The sequence below is a fragment of the Diabrotica virgifera genome, chromosome 1 (genome assembly GCF_917563875.1).
Source record: "Diabrotica virgifera virgifera chromosome 1, PGI_DIABVI_V3a".
NCBI lineage: Eukaryota > Metazoa > Arthropoda > Insecta > Coleoptera > Chrysomelidae > Diabrotica > Diabrotica virgifera.
The window spans coordinates 79,930,223-79,949,733 of record NC_065443.1 but is presented as its reverse complement, the minus strand read 5'-3'; the positions used below and the strand labels follow the sequence as shown (position 1 = coordinate 79,949,733).

At 32.4% G+C, this 19,511-nt stretch overlaps 1 protein-coding gene across 6 annotated transcripts in view; it reads right to left on the bottom strand.

Moving 5' to 3' along the window:
• LOC114327219 (calcium uptake protein 1 homolog, mitochondrial) overlaps nucleotides 1-19,511 on the bottom strand; it is a 137,011-nt gene that overhangs the window by 38,445 nt on the left and 79,055 nt on the right. For all 6 annotated transcript variants that reach the window (XM_028275758.2, XM_028275760.2, XM_028275757.2 and 3 more), the window contains one exon: nucleotides 11,318-11,432. In XM_028275758.2, coding sequence (XP_028131559.1) covers nucleotides 11,318-11,432 — 115 coding nt within the window. The remainder of the gene's footprint in view (nucleotides 1-11,317; nucleotides 11,433-19,511) is intronic.

Genomic DNA, 19,511 nt, shown 5'->3' with positions numbered 1-19,511 from the left:
AATATTATGGCAATTAAAATCTCCCGTGATTATTCGAGGGGAAGGAATTTGTTGGAGAAGATTAAGTAGTTCGGGTTTAGTCAGAGTCTTGTCTGGTGGAACATAAATGCTGCAAATATTTAACTTTAGAGGGGCAAGTATTGTTACAGCAACTGCTTCGATATTAGTTGTGAGGTTTATATTTTGAACAGGTATATTTGACTTTATATATAGAGCTACTCCTCCACTAGCGTAGTTCTGATTGGGTGGATTAGTGCAAAATCCTGTGTAACCTTTCAGGTTGTGTGTTGAGTTATTCTTGAAGTGAGTTTCTTGTAACGAAATAAAATCTGGTGCATATCCTGAGATAAGAAGCTGTAACATTGTTAAATGGGTGTAATACCCATTTAAATTCCATTGTAATATACTATTGAAAGTGATTTATTGTTTAGTTGAAGTACATGAATCACTATCGGGTTCAGATACTTCATGTTGTAATAGTCTTTCTAGCTTTTTGCGTAGTCGTGTGATTCGATTTTTTAATTTTGAGTCAGTAAAATGAGGATGAGTGTCTATGGGCCATTCCACGAACATACGCCTGTTTTGGATTACTTCGACAACGAATATTTTACTGTGCAACATAAGAAGTACGAAAGTAAATGGCGCTAATAATTATTCCAATAAAGAACAATGTAATTTGCAATTTACTTTCGTTCTTCTTATTTTGCACAGTAAAATATTCGTTGTCGAAGTAATCCAAAACAGGCGTATGTTCGTGGAATAGGGTATACAAGCATTTTAATAAGTAATGGTAAATCTGGTATATAATCCTTAACAATATTATAGACATCTTTAGCTCCGCATGTAGACATCTTTTGTAGCTAACATTATCATGATTAACCATGACAAAATCAGGTATGGTTATATTACCTAGGGGTTCTATGTATACTTGACGCCTAAAACTTAGTATGTGGCTATATTCAGGATTTGTAGCTCCAATTCTCAAACATTTTATTGGTGACATTAATTTCAAGCCTAGGTTCTGGAGAATATTAATTAACATTTCCTACGGTATTGTTGGATGAACATTAGATAAGAGAAGACGTTCCGATGGAGTGACTAATCTACGTGCTAGAAGTACTTCATTATTTATTTTTATGGATCCTGCTTTATTTAGAAAGTCATCAACTACAGCTTTACTTGAAAGATAAACGCATACTCGGTTATTAGAGATTCTTGATGAATAAATAATATTTTTTGGTTGGACGAGTGGTCCTAGTTGCAAAAGATAATCTTGCAATTTTGCGCCATTAATTGAACTGAAGATGATGGCTTGTTCTTTCACTGGTAATTTTGGAGTAGTTTGTTGAGATGCAATAGTAGAGTACATTGGAGTGTTTTGAGAAGTGGTAGGAGTTTCCATTGTTGATAAAGTATTATTCATCATTTAATTTTACTTGAACGATTTATTATAAACATATTCAAGTACGGCCCTGGTTTTAATTGTTGTTAATAAAAAACCAGTCCGGTGTAGTGTTGATATGAAAATTTTATATAGATAGATTTCCAAATGAATATATTATTTCAATCTAATTAATGTTCTTCTACTCACGTTTTTGGGTCTTCTTATAACACTAACTTTATTTAACAGGTATATCACTTTTGTTAATTTACTATTGTGAAAATACTGGTATAAAATTGCGAGTATATCGGAGCTGAAATTAAACACGCTTTGTGGTTCGGAATCAGGTCCGGTCTGTATTTTAATTTTCATTTCACTCTTTTATTATTTCACTTGCAATTTATTTTTTCTACGAGCGTGCAAAAATGTCTACTTTCGCGCACGCATTTTAGTTTAGAAAGTTTTACTTTTCCGCACGCGTGTTACTTTTCCGCACGCGTTTTACTTTTCCACACACGTTTTACTTTTCCGCACGCGTTTTACTTTTCCGCACGCGTTTTACTTTTCCGCACGCGTGTTAATTTAGATATGTTAATATGGCCTTAAAGTAATTATAATACATGCAATAAACTAATATATAGATATTATTTACTAATTTATTTCAAATATATCTTATTGTGTTTATGTTTTAATGAAATTAACGCGAGAATTCGATGAAATAAAATAATTATGACATAATATTCGAAAGTCAAATCAGTAGACAATAACAGTGGTTTTGAATCGTCGTCATGGAAACCAAGATCGTCGTCATGCTAACCAATTATGCTGAAACTTTGGTTTTGACAACCTTGTCAAAGAATTAATTTGTGTATGTATTTTCATATTAATTAAATTAGTTGATTAAGATTTGGTCATTTTTTAAAGACTCGTAGAAAAAATATTGTTCCTAACGCTTGCATAAAGTCTCTTTTCCGCACTCGACTGCTTGCCGAACTCCAGCTTCGCGTCGTTCGGCAAACTGCAGTCGCGTGCGGAAAAGTATGACTTTCTGCATTTGTTTGGACAAACCTAGCAGTGCATTTGTTCAGAATGTGCAATTAATTCAATGGGTCTATTGAATAAAAAGAAGTATTTGCTTTTACTTACAAGTATTTAAGTATTTACTTAATACTAATTGAATAAAGTCATTTCTTTAATGCTTTATTCAATTACCGTTAAGTAAATACTTAAATACGAGGAAGTAAAAGCAAATACTTCTTTTTATTCAATAGACCCAATTAATTGATTAAGATTTGGTCATTTTTTAAACGCTCGTAGAAAAAATATTGTTCCTAACTCTTGCGGAAAGTCTATTTTCCGCACTCGACTGATTGCCGAACTCCGCTTCGCGCAATCGCGTGCAGAAAAGTATTACTTTCCGCACTTCTTAGGAAAATACCTATAACATAACAAAAATTGTTAATTACTTTCAAAATTGGGATATATTTAATAAAGAATCCACACAGAAAAATATAATAATTAATTAATTCTAATACTCTATCAGTTTCTGTATTTTTCCCTTATTTATCTAGATATTTATTTAAAATAAATATGTAATGTTAAGTTAATACCAAATGAAATATAAAATTTCTTAAGCCGGCCCATTTCAATACTTATATTTACCTGAAATCCCTTTATTGCTTCGACTTTATCAGCGGGTTACTCTGCATAAGTCAATTCTTAGAATTATTGTGAATGAGCTTTATAACAAAGTTAGCCTAATCAAATTTTTTTTGGATTTTATATTATGGGGCAGTACATTTAGGTAGAATTGGAGCAACGCATAATATCTTGTGTAACTGTTTTTGCGCAAATTTCACGCTTTGACAGAAATGCAGAACAAACCCAGCACTAACTTATTATAATATGGTCTATTTAGGTTTATCCATTTCACGAATATACGACTGTTTTGGATTATCTTAACAACGAATATTTTACTGTGCAAAATATGAAGAACAAAACTAAATTGCAAATTACATTGTTGCTTATTGAAATAATTATTAGAGCAATTTACTCGGAAACGGCTACAGCAATAAATTTTTTCTTTCCGTAATAAATTAGCAATAAATTAGCAATTAATTCCTTGGGATTGAATTTTCGATTTTCATCATCTTTTTGGGGGTGAGTTTTACGCTAGGGGATGATGGGGTAGTTTTTTGGGTTTGGTTAATATACCAATCAAGAGCAATTAAATAGCAATAAAATATGCCGTTAAAATGATCCCCGTACTCCTTTTCATTGCCGAGATATAGAGTGGGTGCTGCTAGCTTTACCGTAAAGCTAGCAGCACCCACTGTTTCTCGGAAACGGCTACAGCAATAAATTTTTTATTCCGTAATAAATTAGCAATAAATTAGCAATTAATTCCTTGGGGTTGCATTTTCGATTTTCATCATCTTTTTGGGGGTGAGTTTTACGCTAGGGGATGATGGGGTAGTTTTTTGGGTTTGGTTAATATACCAATCAAGAGCAATTAAATAGCAATAAAATATGCCGTTAAAATGATCCCCGTACTCCTTTTCGTTGTCGAGATATAGAGTGGGTGCTGCTAGCTTTACCGTAAAGCTAGCAGCACCCACTGTTTCTCGGAAACGGCTACATCAATAAATTTTTTCTTTCCGTAATAAATTAGCAATAAATTAGCAATTAATTCCTTGGTGTTGAATTTTCAATTTTCATCATCTTTTTGGGGGTGAGTTTTACGCTAGGGGATGATGGGATAGCTTTTCAGGATTGGTTAATATACCAATCAAGAGCAATTAAATAGCAATAAAATATGCCGTTAAAATGATCCCTGTACTCCTTTTCATTGCCGAGATATAGAGTGGGTGCTGCTAGCTTTACCGTAAAGCTAGCAGCACCCACTGTTTCTCGGAAACGGCTACAGCAATAAATTTTTCCTTTGCGTAATAAATTAGCAATAAAATATAGTCTTAGTCTGAATTTGGTCTTATGAAGTGGTGCTGCTGACTTTACCGACATGAATTGCTGTGCCATCTCGCTCTTTACGCCAGCTTAAAGCCCTTAAGTTCTGGCGGTACTGGATCATAATTTCCACGAATTTTTTAGGGAGTTATGCACCAGATTTTGGAGCTTAAGGCCTTCAGCATAACAAAATCGCTCACATCTCAGTTGATTCTCTTGTGTGTTGTGAAACTATTTTAAATTGTTTTTTGATTTGGGCTGTTAGTAGGTTAAGTATTCAATAAAAATAGGTAGGACAATTTAAATTTGTTTATGAAAAGTGAATAATAAACAGGCAAATTTAAGATTGGCCTATTGAAGGGTATTTTAATTTAGTAATAATTCACCACCAACAAATAAATCGGTGAATAGTTATTGGTGGAATAAAATTTATAAGTCGATTATATCGAAGTCACAGTCGAAGTGAGTTGATGTGTAAAAAGTGCTCCTCAAAATCCTGTCTTCTGTTGGTAAATACTTCAAAATAAATATTGATTTTTATATCAAAGGAAACTGTATGAAATTCTGTACAAAATCCATTGTTGAATTTTCCAAATTGTGTCTTCTGTGCATCAATTTGATGTAATTACTTCTTGCAGAATTTATAAACATATAACAAAAACTGTAAAACCTCATTAGCAGACAAAAACTCGATTTATTCAAGTTCCATAGGCCAGTAGTTGAATATAATTAAACAGTAACAATTATGGTCAGTAAATGTTCAACTTGTAAAAATTCTTTGGAGGATGAAGACAAAACCGCTACTTGCGATAGCTGTCATTTAACAATGCATGCCACTGATAATTGCACTGGTCTATGTGCATCAGAATTGAGAGCTGTAGTTATCCAGAAAAAGACTCTAGTATATTTTTGTCTTGAATGTCGATCGGCATTTAAGAAAATACCTGTTTTATTGCAACAGATTGACAAACTAAACATAGAAGTGAATACCATCAAAAATTATATTAAGCAGTTGAGGAAAGAAAAAGATAAGGAAACCAAGGAACTAAAAAATGAACTTGAAATATTAAAAAGCAATTTAAAAGGGAATAGTTCGTCGGATGAAAATACTCTTGCAGAAATTTATGAACGTCAACAACGCTCAAATAATTTGATGATCTTTAATATGCCTGAATCCAACAACGATATGGAAGCAGTAAAGTCAGTTTTTATGAAAAGTACCAATGAGCCCATACCTATTCAAAAGGCTGTTAGAGTAGGAAAGAAGAATAAGTCTGGTAACAGAAGCCTTAAAGTTGTCTTACCCAGTAATTATGATGTCCAAACTATATTAAAGGGCCGTTCAGCATTAAAAGGTTCGCATGTATTCATAACTCCTGATCTAACTCCAAAACAGCAAGCTTATGAGAAAAATATGAAGACGCAACTACAAGACCGGACTTCCAAGGGCGAACAAAATTTAATAATTAAGTATATTCGTGGTGTACCTCAAATTGTTACAAAAAACTAAGTTTTAACCATCTTCATAAGTCTCCTTTTTCTATCTTTTATCAAAATTGTCGTGGATTGCGCACTAAACTTCGTGTTATTAGAAACAATTCGCAGGGAGTTTGTTATGATATAATTATATTTACTGAAACTTGGTTAAATGACCAAATATGTGACTCAGAACTTGATCTTACTGATTATGTAATATATAGAAAGGACCGTTCTCACCTCACTAGTACTGCGAGCAGAGGGGGGGGAGTTCTAATTGCAGTACGCTCATCTATCCCTAGTAGACTGCTGGAATCTTTTCCAGGTATAGAACAAATATATGTGGCTGTTGGCAGTACTAATTGTCCGCTTATTGTGGGAGCGCTTTATTTTCCTCCTAAGTCTGCTTTAGAAAAATATATCTCTTTCAATAACAGTATCGATAATCTTTCAAATACATTTCCCACCTCTCATTTCTTTATTGCAGGGGACTTCAACCTACACTGTACTTGGTCTCATGATAATTTTTGTTCTACGGCAATTCCTGCTCCAGATATTCCTTTAATCGAAGAAGATGCTATAAATATTATGAATCATATATGTTCCTATCAAAATCTTTTCCAACGCAATAACATCTATAATAATGTAAACTCATTACTTGATCTAGTTTTGGTTCATGATGAAAATTGCATTGTCGCAGAAGCTGATGAGGGATTAGTTGACCCCGATAGTTTCCACCCTCCTTTATGCTTTAATTTAAACCGCGGAGATGTTTTAACTGATGAAATGAAAGCTGAAGGCTTTTTCTACGACTTTAAATCAGCAAATTTTCAAGGTATTTCTGATTACTTAGACACAATATACTGGGATGAAATTTTCAGAGACAAAAGTTTAGATGATATGGTCAATATACTTTATGATGTCTTATATGGCGCTATCGATGTTTATGTACCAATGAAAAAGTTTTATACCGGCAATTTTCCTAAATGGTATACCCGAGAGTTAAGAAACTGCATCATTGCTAAAAAGAAAGCTCATAAGAAATTTAAAGTGACCAGGTTACCTCAAGACTATAATGAATTTTCTAGATTGAGGTCGATATGCAAGTCCTTATCAGGTCAAGCATACAATCAGTTTGTAGCAAACGTTGAACATACACTTCCTAGTAACATTAAAAGCTTCTGGAGGTTCGTAAATTCTAAAAGGAACAATAATAGCATTCCGAACACTTTAAACCATAATGGCCAAACCAGTTCCGATGGTGCTACCATAGCCAAGATGTTTGCTCAGTACTTTGCTGCAGTATATAGTGAGGACGAATGTCCTATTCCAAATAGTGCAAGGGCTAACACTAGTTTCAACATTACTGGTTGTGACTTATCTATTTCAGAGGTATATACCAAATTATCCCAGCTAAACATACATAAGGGTCCAGGGCCTGATGGAATCCCACCTAAGTTACTGAAATACTGTAGTTTTAATCTTGCTCGTCCCTTATTCTTTATTTTTCAAAAATCATTACAAACGAGTGAATTCCCTCCCGTTTGGAAAGTTAGTTTTATATCACCGATATTCAAGAATGGAGATAGAAGCAGGGTACAGAGCTACAGACCTATTAGTATCCTTAATACTATACCTAAACTATTCGAGAGTTTAATATGTGACAAAATTAAGCCTACTATACAAAATGTAATCATTGAACAACAGTATGGTTTTGTTATGGGGAGATCAACTGAAATGAACTTGTTAAATTATACCTCCTTCTTAAATGAAGCATTGGAAAGTAAACAACAGGTAGATGCGATTTATACAGATTTTTCCAAGGCATTCGATAGAGTCAACCATACGTTATTGTTACATAAGATCGAACAGTTGGGTTTCTCTGATCCTCTGCTTAGTTGGATTCGAAATTATCTATTAGATAGAAGGCAGATAGTTCGTATTAAGAATTATTTCTCTAATGAAATTATAGTTACATCGGGTGTACCTCAAGCAGAGGCTATTTTACTTCAAATCAGGCCCGAGGCACTACACAATTTTCGGGCCCCTAAATATAATTTAATAATAATATATTTTTTAAATGTATTAATTATTTAATAGTTGGACAAGAAAATAAAATTTTTATTAACAATAAATAGAATTTATATTTAAACAATTAAACATTGTTTAAGGGGATAGGCGCAAACTTTCGGCTTCAATGCTATTTAAAAGCATTCGTTTTTTCGAAGCCTGAGAAAACTAATAAGTATTTTTGAAAAATTTAAACGCAGAATAAAAGATTACGTTACTACCGAGGGCCGAAAGTCCCTGAAATCTTTGATAATGTTTATTTTAATAAGTTACAGGGGTGAAAAAAAAGAGAAAATTGAGTGTGATTTTTAATTTTAAATACATATCTTATTCAAAAGAAACTTTATATTTATTCTAAGGGACATTCGGCCCTCGGTAATAATATAATCTTTCATTCTGCGTCTAAATTTTTTAAAAATATTTATTCGTTTTTTGAGGATTCGAAAATATGAATGCATTTAAAGAGCATTGCACCAAAAGTTTGCGCCTATCCACTTAATTATAACTCTTATGGTTATCATTTATTCGTAAAATGAAAGAATTTTGAAAATTTGTTTTGTTATTGTAATAAACATGTTGTGTTTGGTGATCTTTCCGGGCCCGGGCCCTATTCAAATACGGGCCCGAGGCAGGTGCTTCACGGGCCTAGTGGTAAAATAGGCCCTGACTTCAAGGCTCCCACTTAGGACCTATCCTTTTTAATTTATTTATAAATGACATAAATAAAAGCTTCAATTTTGCTCAATTTCTTCTATTTGCTGATGACCTTAAATTATTTCACATAATTACCTCTGATTTGGATCACTACAATTTGCAATCAGATCTTAATGGTCTTGTGGAATGGTGCTCACTTAATGGTATGGACTTAAATGCAAACAAATGCCATGCTATAACTTTTACTCGACTAAGACACTTTGAGAATAATTCTTACTTTATACGGGACACTAGGTTACAATTAGTTGACTCAGTTATAGATCTGGGTGTTATTCTTGATACTAACTTGAATTTCAACCTACACATTAATAGCATGGTTTCTAAGTCATTAAAGATGCTTGGCTTTGTTAAAAGATGCAGCTATGACTTTACGACTGGTCGTTCTTTAAAATTTCTTTATTGTTCTTTGGTTAGACCACATTTAGATTATGCATCATGTGTTTGGTCACCTCAATATAACTGTCATATTAATAAAATCGAACAAGTTCAGCGTAAATTCTTACGCTATTATGCTTATAAGATGCATCTCACTGGTCAAAGTTATGAGTCTTTACTGCAAATTATTCGACTTGACTCATTACAGAGTCGTCGTCAACATAAAGATCTTTGCTTCTTATATAACTTAATTCATGGTCATAAATTCTGTATCCCACTTTTAAATAAAATTGGTCTACATGTACCTTCAAGAACCACCCGTTCTGTGACCACCTTCCACGAGGTCATTAACCGCACAAATTATGGTTCAAGTTCCTATCTCTCTAAAACTATTAAATTAGCAAACACATTATCTCCGCAAATTGATTTCTTTGTGAACGACTTTACTGCGTTTTCCACACAATTACATTTATACTTAACTTAATGTTCTAATTTCAAGACTGATTTGTCAACTACTGTTACTGTTATTGTCTTTGTTCTAGGATAAGTTGTATTTGTCAATTTCAAAATGTTCTAGCTCTCAATTGTTAAATGAGAGCAAGTAATTTTATTCTTTATTATTGTTTGTTATGTATTTACCAATTTTGTACCTACTAGATCTTATTTTTCTAATTTGTGTGACATTTTAATTTAATTGTATCATGTACTAATGGACTTCGGTCCGTAAATAAATAATAAATAAATAAATAAATATTTTATTTTTATTGTGTTTCAATACAATTTTGATAATTTAAAGTTAAAATAACGAATTTTCTTTGTTACATTTGATTATAGATATTTAAAAGTTAAAGCGAGGTTAACTTGTCAATTTATTCGAAGAGTAAATCTTTATTTGAGACAAATAAAATAAGTCATATTTGACGTTGGTGAAACGTAGGTGTGATAGTTTTATTAGCCGAATATTTTTATTCATCGAATAAACTACTATTTGTCGTTAATGAAATCGTCCATAGTAAAATAAAATAAATATTATAAACGATATAATCTGCAGTTTAATCGAGACGAATTTTTCAAGGCGCCAAAATCAAGAAAGATTAGAAATTATATCAATGGGTCGGCCTTTACCAAGTTTAAAATTTTTATCAACAGCTAAGAAGAAAGACAATCGACCATTTTCGAGATCGTTTAAAACAATACGGTATGAAAACCATAAATGGTTAAGCGGAAGTTATTTTAAAAATTCATTTTTTTGTTGGCCTTGTCTGTTGCTCTCAAATTTGAAGCAAAATAATGTTTGGATGAGTCAGGGATATTCAGATTTGAAAAATTTATCAGCTAGTGTCAAAAATCCTGAATCTTCGAAAGAACATTTAAATAATTGCTTAGGTTTAATACGGCTAGAAAAAAATAATCAAACTATTGACAGTGCTTTAGCTGGACATATTTCTTTATCTAATAAGTTATATAATGATGAAGTTAGAAAAAATAGAATTTGTGCATACATGTCGCCTACCCGCATACTGAGGTCACGAGCCGCCACTGCTCTACAACTTAAATCTGCAGTATCTTTCCCCAAATTCCGTAAACTGACAAAAGCATATCTATCTGAAAGACCATATTATTCAGTAGAAGATTTTCTTAATCAATAACTAAGAAATTACAGTATACTTTCAGTAGTATTTCTATTATTTTTTTTATCTATATTTGAGTGCCATATGCAGCAGCTTAACTTTTAAACTTATTAATTACCAGGTAGGAAATTTTTAAATTTTGCAATTGATTCTTTCTGTTTAACTTCATTATTATTATTATTTTTAAATATATTGAATTGTTACCTATTGTTTTTGTTTTCTTGACTTTTTATAACCTTTGTCGATAAAATTCCACAATTTTTCATGACAATAAAGCATATTTCTTTTTTATTCTATCTTGTATTTAATTTATTTGTATATCTTGATCTTGAGATGGAATGTGGTATTTTCTTTCTATTGATTTCCTCTTTTAATACGGGTAATCACATCCTACTGCATTCTGCCGAGGAATTTGCGACACATGTGGTTTCATTTAACATAATTAGAGCCGCTTGTTTAATTTATTAACGTTTTGTATTTTGATAACGATTTTCGATGTGGAAATGGAAACGTCAAATAAACTTAATTTCAAAGTAAATGTGTGGCTTTTTCCCAACTAGAATAGTAAATTTAATTCCATATCTACACCCTAGTTCTAGCTATAAACAAATATTTGTCTATAGGTAGTCTTAGCTATATACAAAGGTCATGATTATTACTAATATAAGTCAAAATATTCTGTTACTACAATATAATAATAACTTACTAGATAACACAGTAAGAAGAAAAATGTAATCCGAAAACGTTATTAATCCGGAACTTCCAAGCTTGTAGAAAATGCTGTCTTCATCTAGCGTAAGTTCCAATTTTTGATGCACCGTCTAATAAAATAAAGAACTGATCATAAATTTTAAAGAAAATATATTATAAAATATGAAGTGTATACATGTTATTAATGTGAGTGTATATTATTTTTTTTTCATATGATATAAAATTTAATTTTCAAAAGGATACAATAGAACTGAAACGACAACATTTTACAAAATTATACAGAAAAAACGAATACGTTAAAAGGGATCACATGATGTATATACAAATAAAGGTAGAGATATGTATAAGAATAAAAACTATTAGGATTGCTCAAGGGGTACAGGGTTTAATACGTTTGATTGGTGACTTCATTACCATGGCATCGAAAATTATTGAGTTTTTTGTTTGTTTATATGCTAGTGACGCACAGTGGTTCTAAATGCTGAAAAACGTGATCATGACGTAAAAAAAGTCGCTATCAAGGGATTTTCATGTTTACAGCTATTTTCTCATACTATGGTAGAGTCGTAATATGCACGTATAAGGATCAGACCGGATGCATTCTTATTCGTAGCTCAGGGAAAAGTGAGCCATGTACAAAATAATTTTGACCGGCAGTGAAAGTGAAAAAGAACGCGTAGTTTATCAATTTTATCGCTGTAAAGCTTATTCTTCTATTTAAACTAGGTATGTATTAATGTAAAATATAAGTTGACTTAAGATTTTCTAAGAATAAATGCAGAAAATTTGTTAATGATTACATAGTAAAAATATACTTGAAATAATCAAAATTTTGTAAAAATAAATTCAAAAAGTACATAATTCTGCATAATCCTGCGATTAACGTTTATTAATTTTAAAATGTATAGTACAAAGATACAGAATCCCATTGGTTTAGCTGCCTTTAACTGCCTTTGTATTGTCGGCAGTTGTTTGAATACAAAAGTGTGAAATGACTTATAGATGATTCTGGCGGTTGTTGAGAATGCATTGGCGGTTGTACATAAGTAATAGGTTTTGAATATTGTACTTCAGAAATAAGTTGTATTCGTAACCAGCAATTTCAAAGGTTCCTTATAATACAAAATTTCAAAAAAATTTGCGTTTGAAATAAAAGTTTCTAATTTATTTCCCCCATATTGGATCCGCCATATTGTTTTTCAAAAAAATAATGTCAGATTTGTAATCAGCGACCTTAAGTTACCAAATTTGGGAAACATATTGCGTTTTGATTGATATTTTCAACTTCTTACCGCCACATTGGATCCGCCATTTTGTTTTCAAAAAAAAATGTCAGATTCGTAATCAGCGATGCCAAAAACCCTAAGTAGAAAAGTAATTCGGAAGTGTATGAACAATATACGCTTTTAAAGGTTCATGGCCACGTTTTTGGCATTTGGAACCCAGGGCCGTAAGTACGATGTTGGGGCCCCGGGACAAACGTGATCTGGGAGCCCCTACCGTGGGGTCTCGGGGGTTTACCCTCAGCGGAAGGAGGGATAAATCACCATCTCTCATCCGGAAAATGTTTTACGAAGTTGATTGCTTCGTTTTGAAGGTCTTATTCGTTTGCATTCAAAATAAAATCATATTGAACAATCCGGTACGTACCTAACATTACTTTCATTCCTTCAAAGCGAGTGTCTAGCTGATGGCATAATGTGTCGATCATTGAGTAAAACACTTACTCTAAAGCATGACTTGGGATCCCTAAGTCTTTCATCTTCGCACAGTTCATCGAAATGTTTTTTCGTCTTCTGCATTCTTTTTTGAGCGAACCCTACTGGTATTCCCCAACGTTGACACATATTTGACGCCTCTTTAAAGAAGGTTTCAAATTGTCCTCTCATTTCAGTTAGTTTTAAGAGGCTCTCTTCAAGTAAACTGTAAGCTGTTAAAAGGTCCAAGGATTCTGATTGCAGTGTTTTCGAGATTATGTTGAAGATTTCAAGGATTTTATTTTACACAACTAGTAGCAAAACTAATTTGAATGATTCTAGTTTCTTTTTTAGTTGTTCTGCTTCGTCTCTTTCATTTCTTTTGTTACTTGCCAGAACTAGACTTGAAAGGCGCTTCAAAACATCGCAAAATCTGTGTTTCAATGCATTGACTGCATCAAATCTTCCAGCCCAGCGTGTTGGATTGAGAGGTTTTAGAGTAACTTTCGAGGAACATCTTTCAGGTTGGTATGAGGACTTCAGTGCCTCCCAACGAACGATACTGTTCGTTAGGAGTTGGAAAAATATGAAGATATGAAGGTTTATTTAGAGAAAATGCAGGAAGAGGTAAACCAGATTGCTGAGAAGATACAGAAAATTGAAAAGGTGGAAAAAAATTCGAGATTACGTTAAAATTCGATATTGAAAAAGTGGAAGAAAAATTGAAGGAGATGGGAAAATGTCAAAAAGGAGGAGACCGTCGGGAAGTAATTGTGTACAGCTCTAATGAGAGCAGAATCCAATTTTGCGGGGATACTAGAAAACGACATCCGGTACTTTTCATTAAAATTTAAAAAAACACATAATATGCAGAACTTCGAAGACTGCAAAGAAATTATAAGAAGCCATCTTTAAGACGGAGCTCACGGTGAGCTTAAAACACGTTATTATCTAATTTAATATAGCTTCAACTTTTTTTGTTGAAATATCTTCTACAACTCAAAAATAGACAATACAAGACAAAATTTAAATCCGCTAAGCGTCCCTTTTTGAAAAAATCGATTTTTTCTAAAAAAATATAAATTTCTGAAAAGTAACATTTTACATAAATATTTTGCAATAACTATCGTTGTAATCGTTTGAAAAATGAAAGAAACGTTTATTCAAACTTCTATATTAATAGTACATGAACACAGCAATATATAAATACAGGGTGGGCCAAAGAAAAGAGTTCACCTCGATATTTGGCAGTAGTTATTCGATCTTAAAAAAATGCCGAAACAGGTCGGCTTTTATTTTTATATTGCAAATTTTTCGCATATATTTCATACTAGTGACGTCATCCATCAGAGCGTGATGAGGTAATCGATGATTTTTTTAAATGGGAATAGGGGTCTATTCAGTAATATAAACATTGATCTCATTATTTATACAGGGTGACCAAAAAAATATTTTTTGAATTAATTAATTGACGCAAAAAGACGAATCTCCTTTTAATTTATTTAACTTAAAATACATTGTACTGCTGTCAGAAAATATAAAAAAAAATTTATTTCACAAATAAACATTCTTTTTCGCTTAAATTAAATCACAAACAGCCTCCCACCTACCTCTTTTGACATATTTAACATTTAATTTAAGCGAACAGCAATGTTTATTTGCAAATAAACATATTTTTTTTATTTTTCGACAGCAATAAAATGTATTTTGAGTTAAATAAATTACATACATTCTTTTTTTTTTGGCGGTAATTAATTTAATTAAAAAAAAATTTTTTTGGCCACCATGTATAAGTAATGATATTATTGTTTATATTACTGAATAGAGAACTGAACACCCTTTCAAATGAGCTAGCACACGACCCCTATTCCCATTTAAACAATCATCGATTACGTCATCACGCCCAGATGGATGACGTCACTAGTATGAAATATGTATCAAAAAATTGTAATTCAAAGATAAAAATCTACCTGTTTCGGCATTTCCTTAAAATCTAATAACTACTGCCAAATATCGAAGTCGACTCTTTTCTTTGGCCCACCCTATATAAACAAATACATAACTAATTTTTTTTTATCCACTAATTTGCAAATTAAAAAAATACAACGGGTGGAGGATATATTTAAGAAATTCTTCAAACATTTCAGAAATTTATATATTTTTTAGAAAAAATCGTTTTTTCAAAAAGGGACGCTTAGCGGATTTAAATTTTGTCTTGTATTGTCTACTTTTGAGTTGTAGAAGATATTCCAACAAAAAAAGTTAAAGCTATATTAAATTAGATAATAACGTGTTTCAAGCTCACCGTGAGCTGCTTTGTGGTTTGAAAGAAAAGAAAATGAGGTGACTTTATGGAGAGATTTTGAGACAAAATTTTTTATAATGGTGCATGTGAAACATGTTAAAAACAATCATTAAAGTTGTCAGAATTAATATGCCGTGTACTTATTACAATCGGACAACTCGAAGTAAACTTGACTGAAAGTACTTTAAAAAGTTTATTTGACCTCGTTAGACCCGGGGGCGGGTTAAATGCGGGGACCCCGAGGCACTGCCCCGGTTGCCAAAATGGTAGTTACGGCCCTGTTTGAACCACAGTGTGACGGTTTCATGACTTCTCCTAACGCGACAGTTCGTAACCCCACAAATCCAAACGGACTATCCATAATGCCGTCAATTCGTAACGGCAACAGTTCGTAACTTATAACTATTCGTAACGGTATAATTCGTAATGCCAACATTTAGTTTTTTTTTAAATTAGCATTACTCAATGTATACAATGCAAGTATTTCTTACACTAAAAGTAGTAGCAGTTTTTTAAGACCACTTTTTTTAAAATATGTTTCACAATACTTTTTCATATATTTTTGTAGATATGACAACTAAGGAATAATTTTTTAAATCTCTCATCCTGAATTATCACTTTAAAGTAGCAAAACTACTATTACAGGTAGATTATATTAATTTTAAGAATATAATAATATTTGTCCGCGAAATATGAAATGTATTAAAAATGTTCATTTTAATGCTGGTTCGTTAAATTGATAAACGTAATTTCAATTCAACTGTAATAAAATTTGGTTTCCACGTTCATAAAAATAAACAGATTAATTCAATCTTGACGTTACGAATTATACCGTTACGAACTGTCGATGTTAAGAATCGTCGCCGTTACGCATTGAAGGCGTTACAAATTGCCCGTTACAAGATGTTTTACCACGGCTAGTGACGCCTATGTTAAAAAATATTAGACTTAGTTATTGACCTGAAAAATTACATTCATGATCAACAACAACAATATATACAAAAATATGCGTGGTGTTATTCAATTTTTGGCCACTGAGGGATGTCAACCGGAAAGAGTATCCGATAATGATTTGGCCAGTACAGGACCAGCAAGTGTTGTATCAAATGTAAATTTGAGACAGTTGAGAACTCGCAAATAGGCGTATGAATATCTGACAATTTTCATAGAAGTTAAATATATACATACACCCAAACTTATATGAAATCATCTGATATTTCTTACTATTTCGTGCGAATTTAAAAAAACAAACAAACGAAGTCAAACAATATTTATTTTAAAGCAATTTAATAACAAATACATAACAATTAAATAAAACAATAAAGTATTTAACAAACAAATTGAAAGTAGTTGTTTTAAAGTCAATAACATACAAAATTTTAATGTAAAACGAATAATGTTTAAATTATTTTTATTTATTTTTTTTTGTATTTTTTGGTAGTCAGTATTATCACCTCTAGTCCTTATGCAAGCTTCAGTTTGCGTGGCCACGCTCCTAATCAAATTATCAACATTTTGTTGTGGTAGGTTGCTCCATCCTTTAAGAGCAGCTTGTACTAGCCGTGCGGTGTTTTGTGGATTTTCCCGGCGAGCTCTTTTAAGTTTAAATTTTTCTCTTAAGCATATCCCACAAATACTCTATAGAATTAAGCTCGGGTGAGCAAGCAGGCCACTCCAAACAAGGGATACCTTCTGCTTCAATGATGTCTGAAGTCACTCTAATGGTATGTAGAGGTCCCTTATCATGCAATAAAATTAAATTTTCTCCTGTTGCACCTCTCCAGAGCCTGACTACAGGTTATCAACATATCTGTGAGCAGTTAAAGTTGATTGAATGAAAATTAAAGGAGTTTTTTTACGGATGACAATTCCTCTCCAGAACATTACACTTCTCCTTGTATATTTGTGAACAGATCTGACAGTTTTCGTTCTCGCTTGTCTTCCTCGACCTCTAAGTACACGATTTCATGGGTCATCTGATTTTACACAAATCCTGACTTTTTTTGAAAATAGCACATTTTGTCAATTCCCAATGTTCCAGTTTTGGTGGTGAAGACACCAATTTAGGCGATCAATCTTGTGCTGCCCGGATAACTCGGGAACCCATAACTGTCTCCTGCTGTATACTTCTTGGTACGAACTCTTCTTTTTATTGTTTCAACTGAAACAGTTACACCTGTAGCTTCCAAAAGCTGCCTTTGGAGCTGCAGGTCAGAAATGGTTGGGTGTCTTCCAGCTGATTAGACAATTAAACGATCTTGGAGAGCCGTTATTACTTTTGGCGACTTTCCCTTGCTTTATTTTTGAGCTTTCCTAGTTCCTGTTACCTAGCATAGGTTTTGGACAGAACGCCCTGTATTACGCCTAGCTCTACAGCTATGTCCCTCTGAGAACATTACTTTCTCCACAAGACCAATAATCTTTCCTCTTTGTAAGTCCTATAACCCCACATCAGGCATATTTTCGTTTTTGGACGCAAAAGTTAGTTTATTTATTTTCGTTCAATTTGCAACTCAAGCAAATAACTTATACTGTACCGAGCTGTACTATCCGATTGTCTTATATTTGTTTATTTTTAATAAAAACCTTTATTCTTCGCAACAATAACAAGTTTTTTCAAAAGAAATAAACATTACTTTGAAATACATGGTGATTCCATATAAGTTTGGGTGTGTGTAAGTATGAAATCCGTATTGCCTATAATTGATATTCTTAGAGCCTCAAATTTGGAAAACCAAAAAGGCTCAACATGGACCAGAAAAAGTATTGGCTTTATTTTTTTCATTCAGAGGATGCGCTTGTATTTTAAAGAACCTAATCTTAACATTATACATAGGTACTTGCAACTTATTAGGAAAAGAATAATGAAATATGATGAAAAAGTGATAGGAGAATACCATGGAGGTTTTAGAGCAGGAAGAACAACTATCGATCAAATAAGTATGTTAAAATTAATATAAAATAATAGCTACGAACAAAACTTATGAATACATATGTGATTTATCGATTTTAAACAGGCATACGACTCCATAAATCAAGAATGCTATATGAGGCCATGAGAAGAGAACAATATAAATAGCAGAACTTATAAAGTTTATAAGGCTAGTAAGAATGACGATTGAAACACAGTAAATAGGGTAACAAAGGAAGAACGTTTTTGCAGGCAGTTCACCGTGAATACAATGTTAAAACAAGGGGATCCGCTATCAACGAATGTATTCAACTTTGTATTATTCTGTGATGATACTAGCGAGAACAAAAAAAATCTAGAAAAAGTGTTCCAGAACTTCGAAGAAAAAGCGAAAAGATACGGACTAACAATAAACCAAACAAAGACTCAATACATATATGGAAATAAGAGGAGAAATAACAAATAATAGCAAATATATCAAAATGACAGAACAGACGCTGCCTATACGCTCTGAGCTTCGCTGGTGTCGCTCCTAGCGGATTACTAATGCAACTTTCACCGGTAATTTTTAAATTTATTATTTAATTGTTATCGCTTAATATTTACAACGCAAAAATGTAATTAAATTGTAATCGATTTTTTAAAGATTTTGCTAATCATTTTAACGTTCTATTAATGAAATATTAATTTCTTACTTCGGATACTTTCACAATTATCGTGTAGATGGCGCTTAGATTAATTTATAATTACATATTACGAAATATTAAAAAAACTTAAATTAAGTATTTAAAACGTAAGTACATAATATATGTATTTAAGGTAAAAATATACACCACAGCTTTGACCAACTAATATTATTTCCTATTATTGTTTTTAATTTCAATGTTTTAAATTAATCACTTTGACATTTATGTCAAATTTCCAGTAAAAGCTTACAGACTTGTCACTACTGGCGCTCGCGAATTTTTAATTATCCCCTCTACCTACGGGCTCATAGCGTATAGCTTTGAAAAGGTGTCAGAATTGGAATATTTAGAAGGGAATAAAACGAACACGGGAAAAGAAGAAAAAGAGTTAGACAAAATATTAATGAAAAGGAGCGGAGCGATAGGGTTAGTAAATTCAATATTGAAAGCAAAAAATGTGTCAAGAAACGCTAAACTCTGAGTCTACTGAGACAGTAATCAGACCGATAGATAGTGATGTATGCGAGCGAAACATGGATAATAAATCAGCAAGAAAAAAAGAAAATAGAGATATGGACAAGAAAGGCACT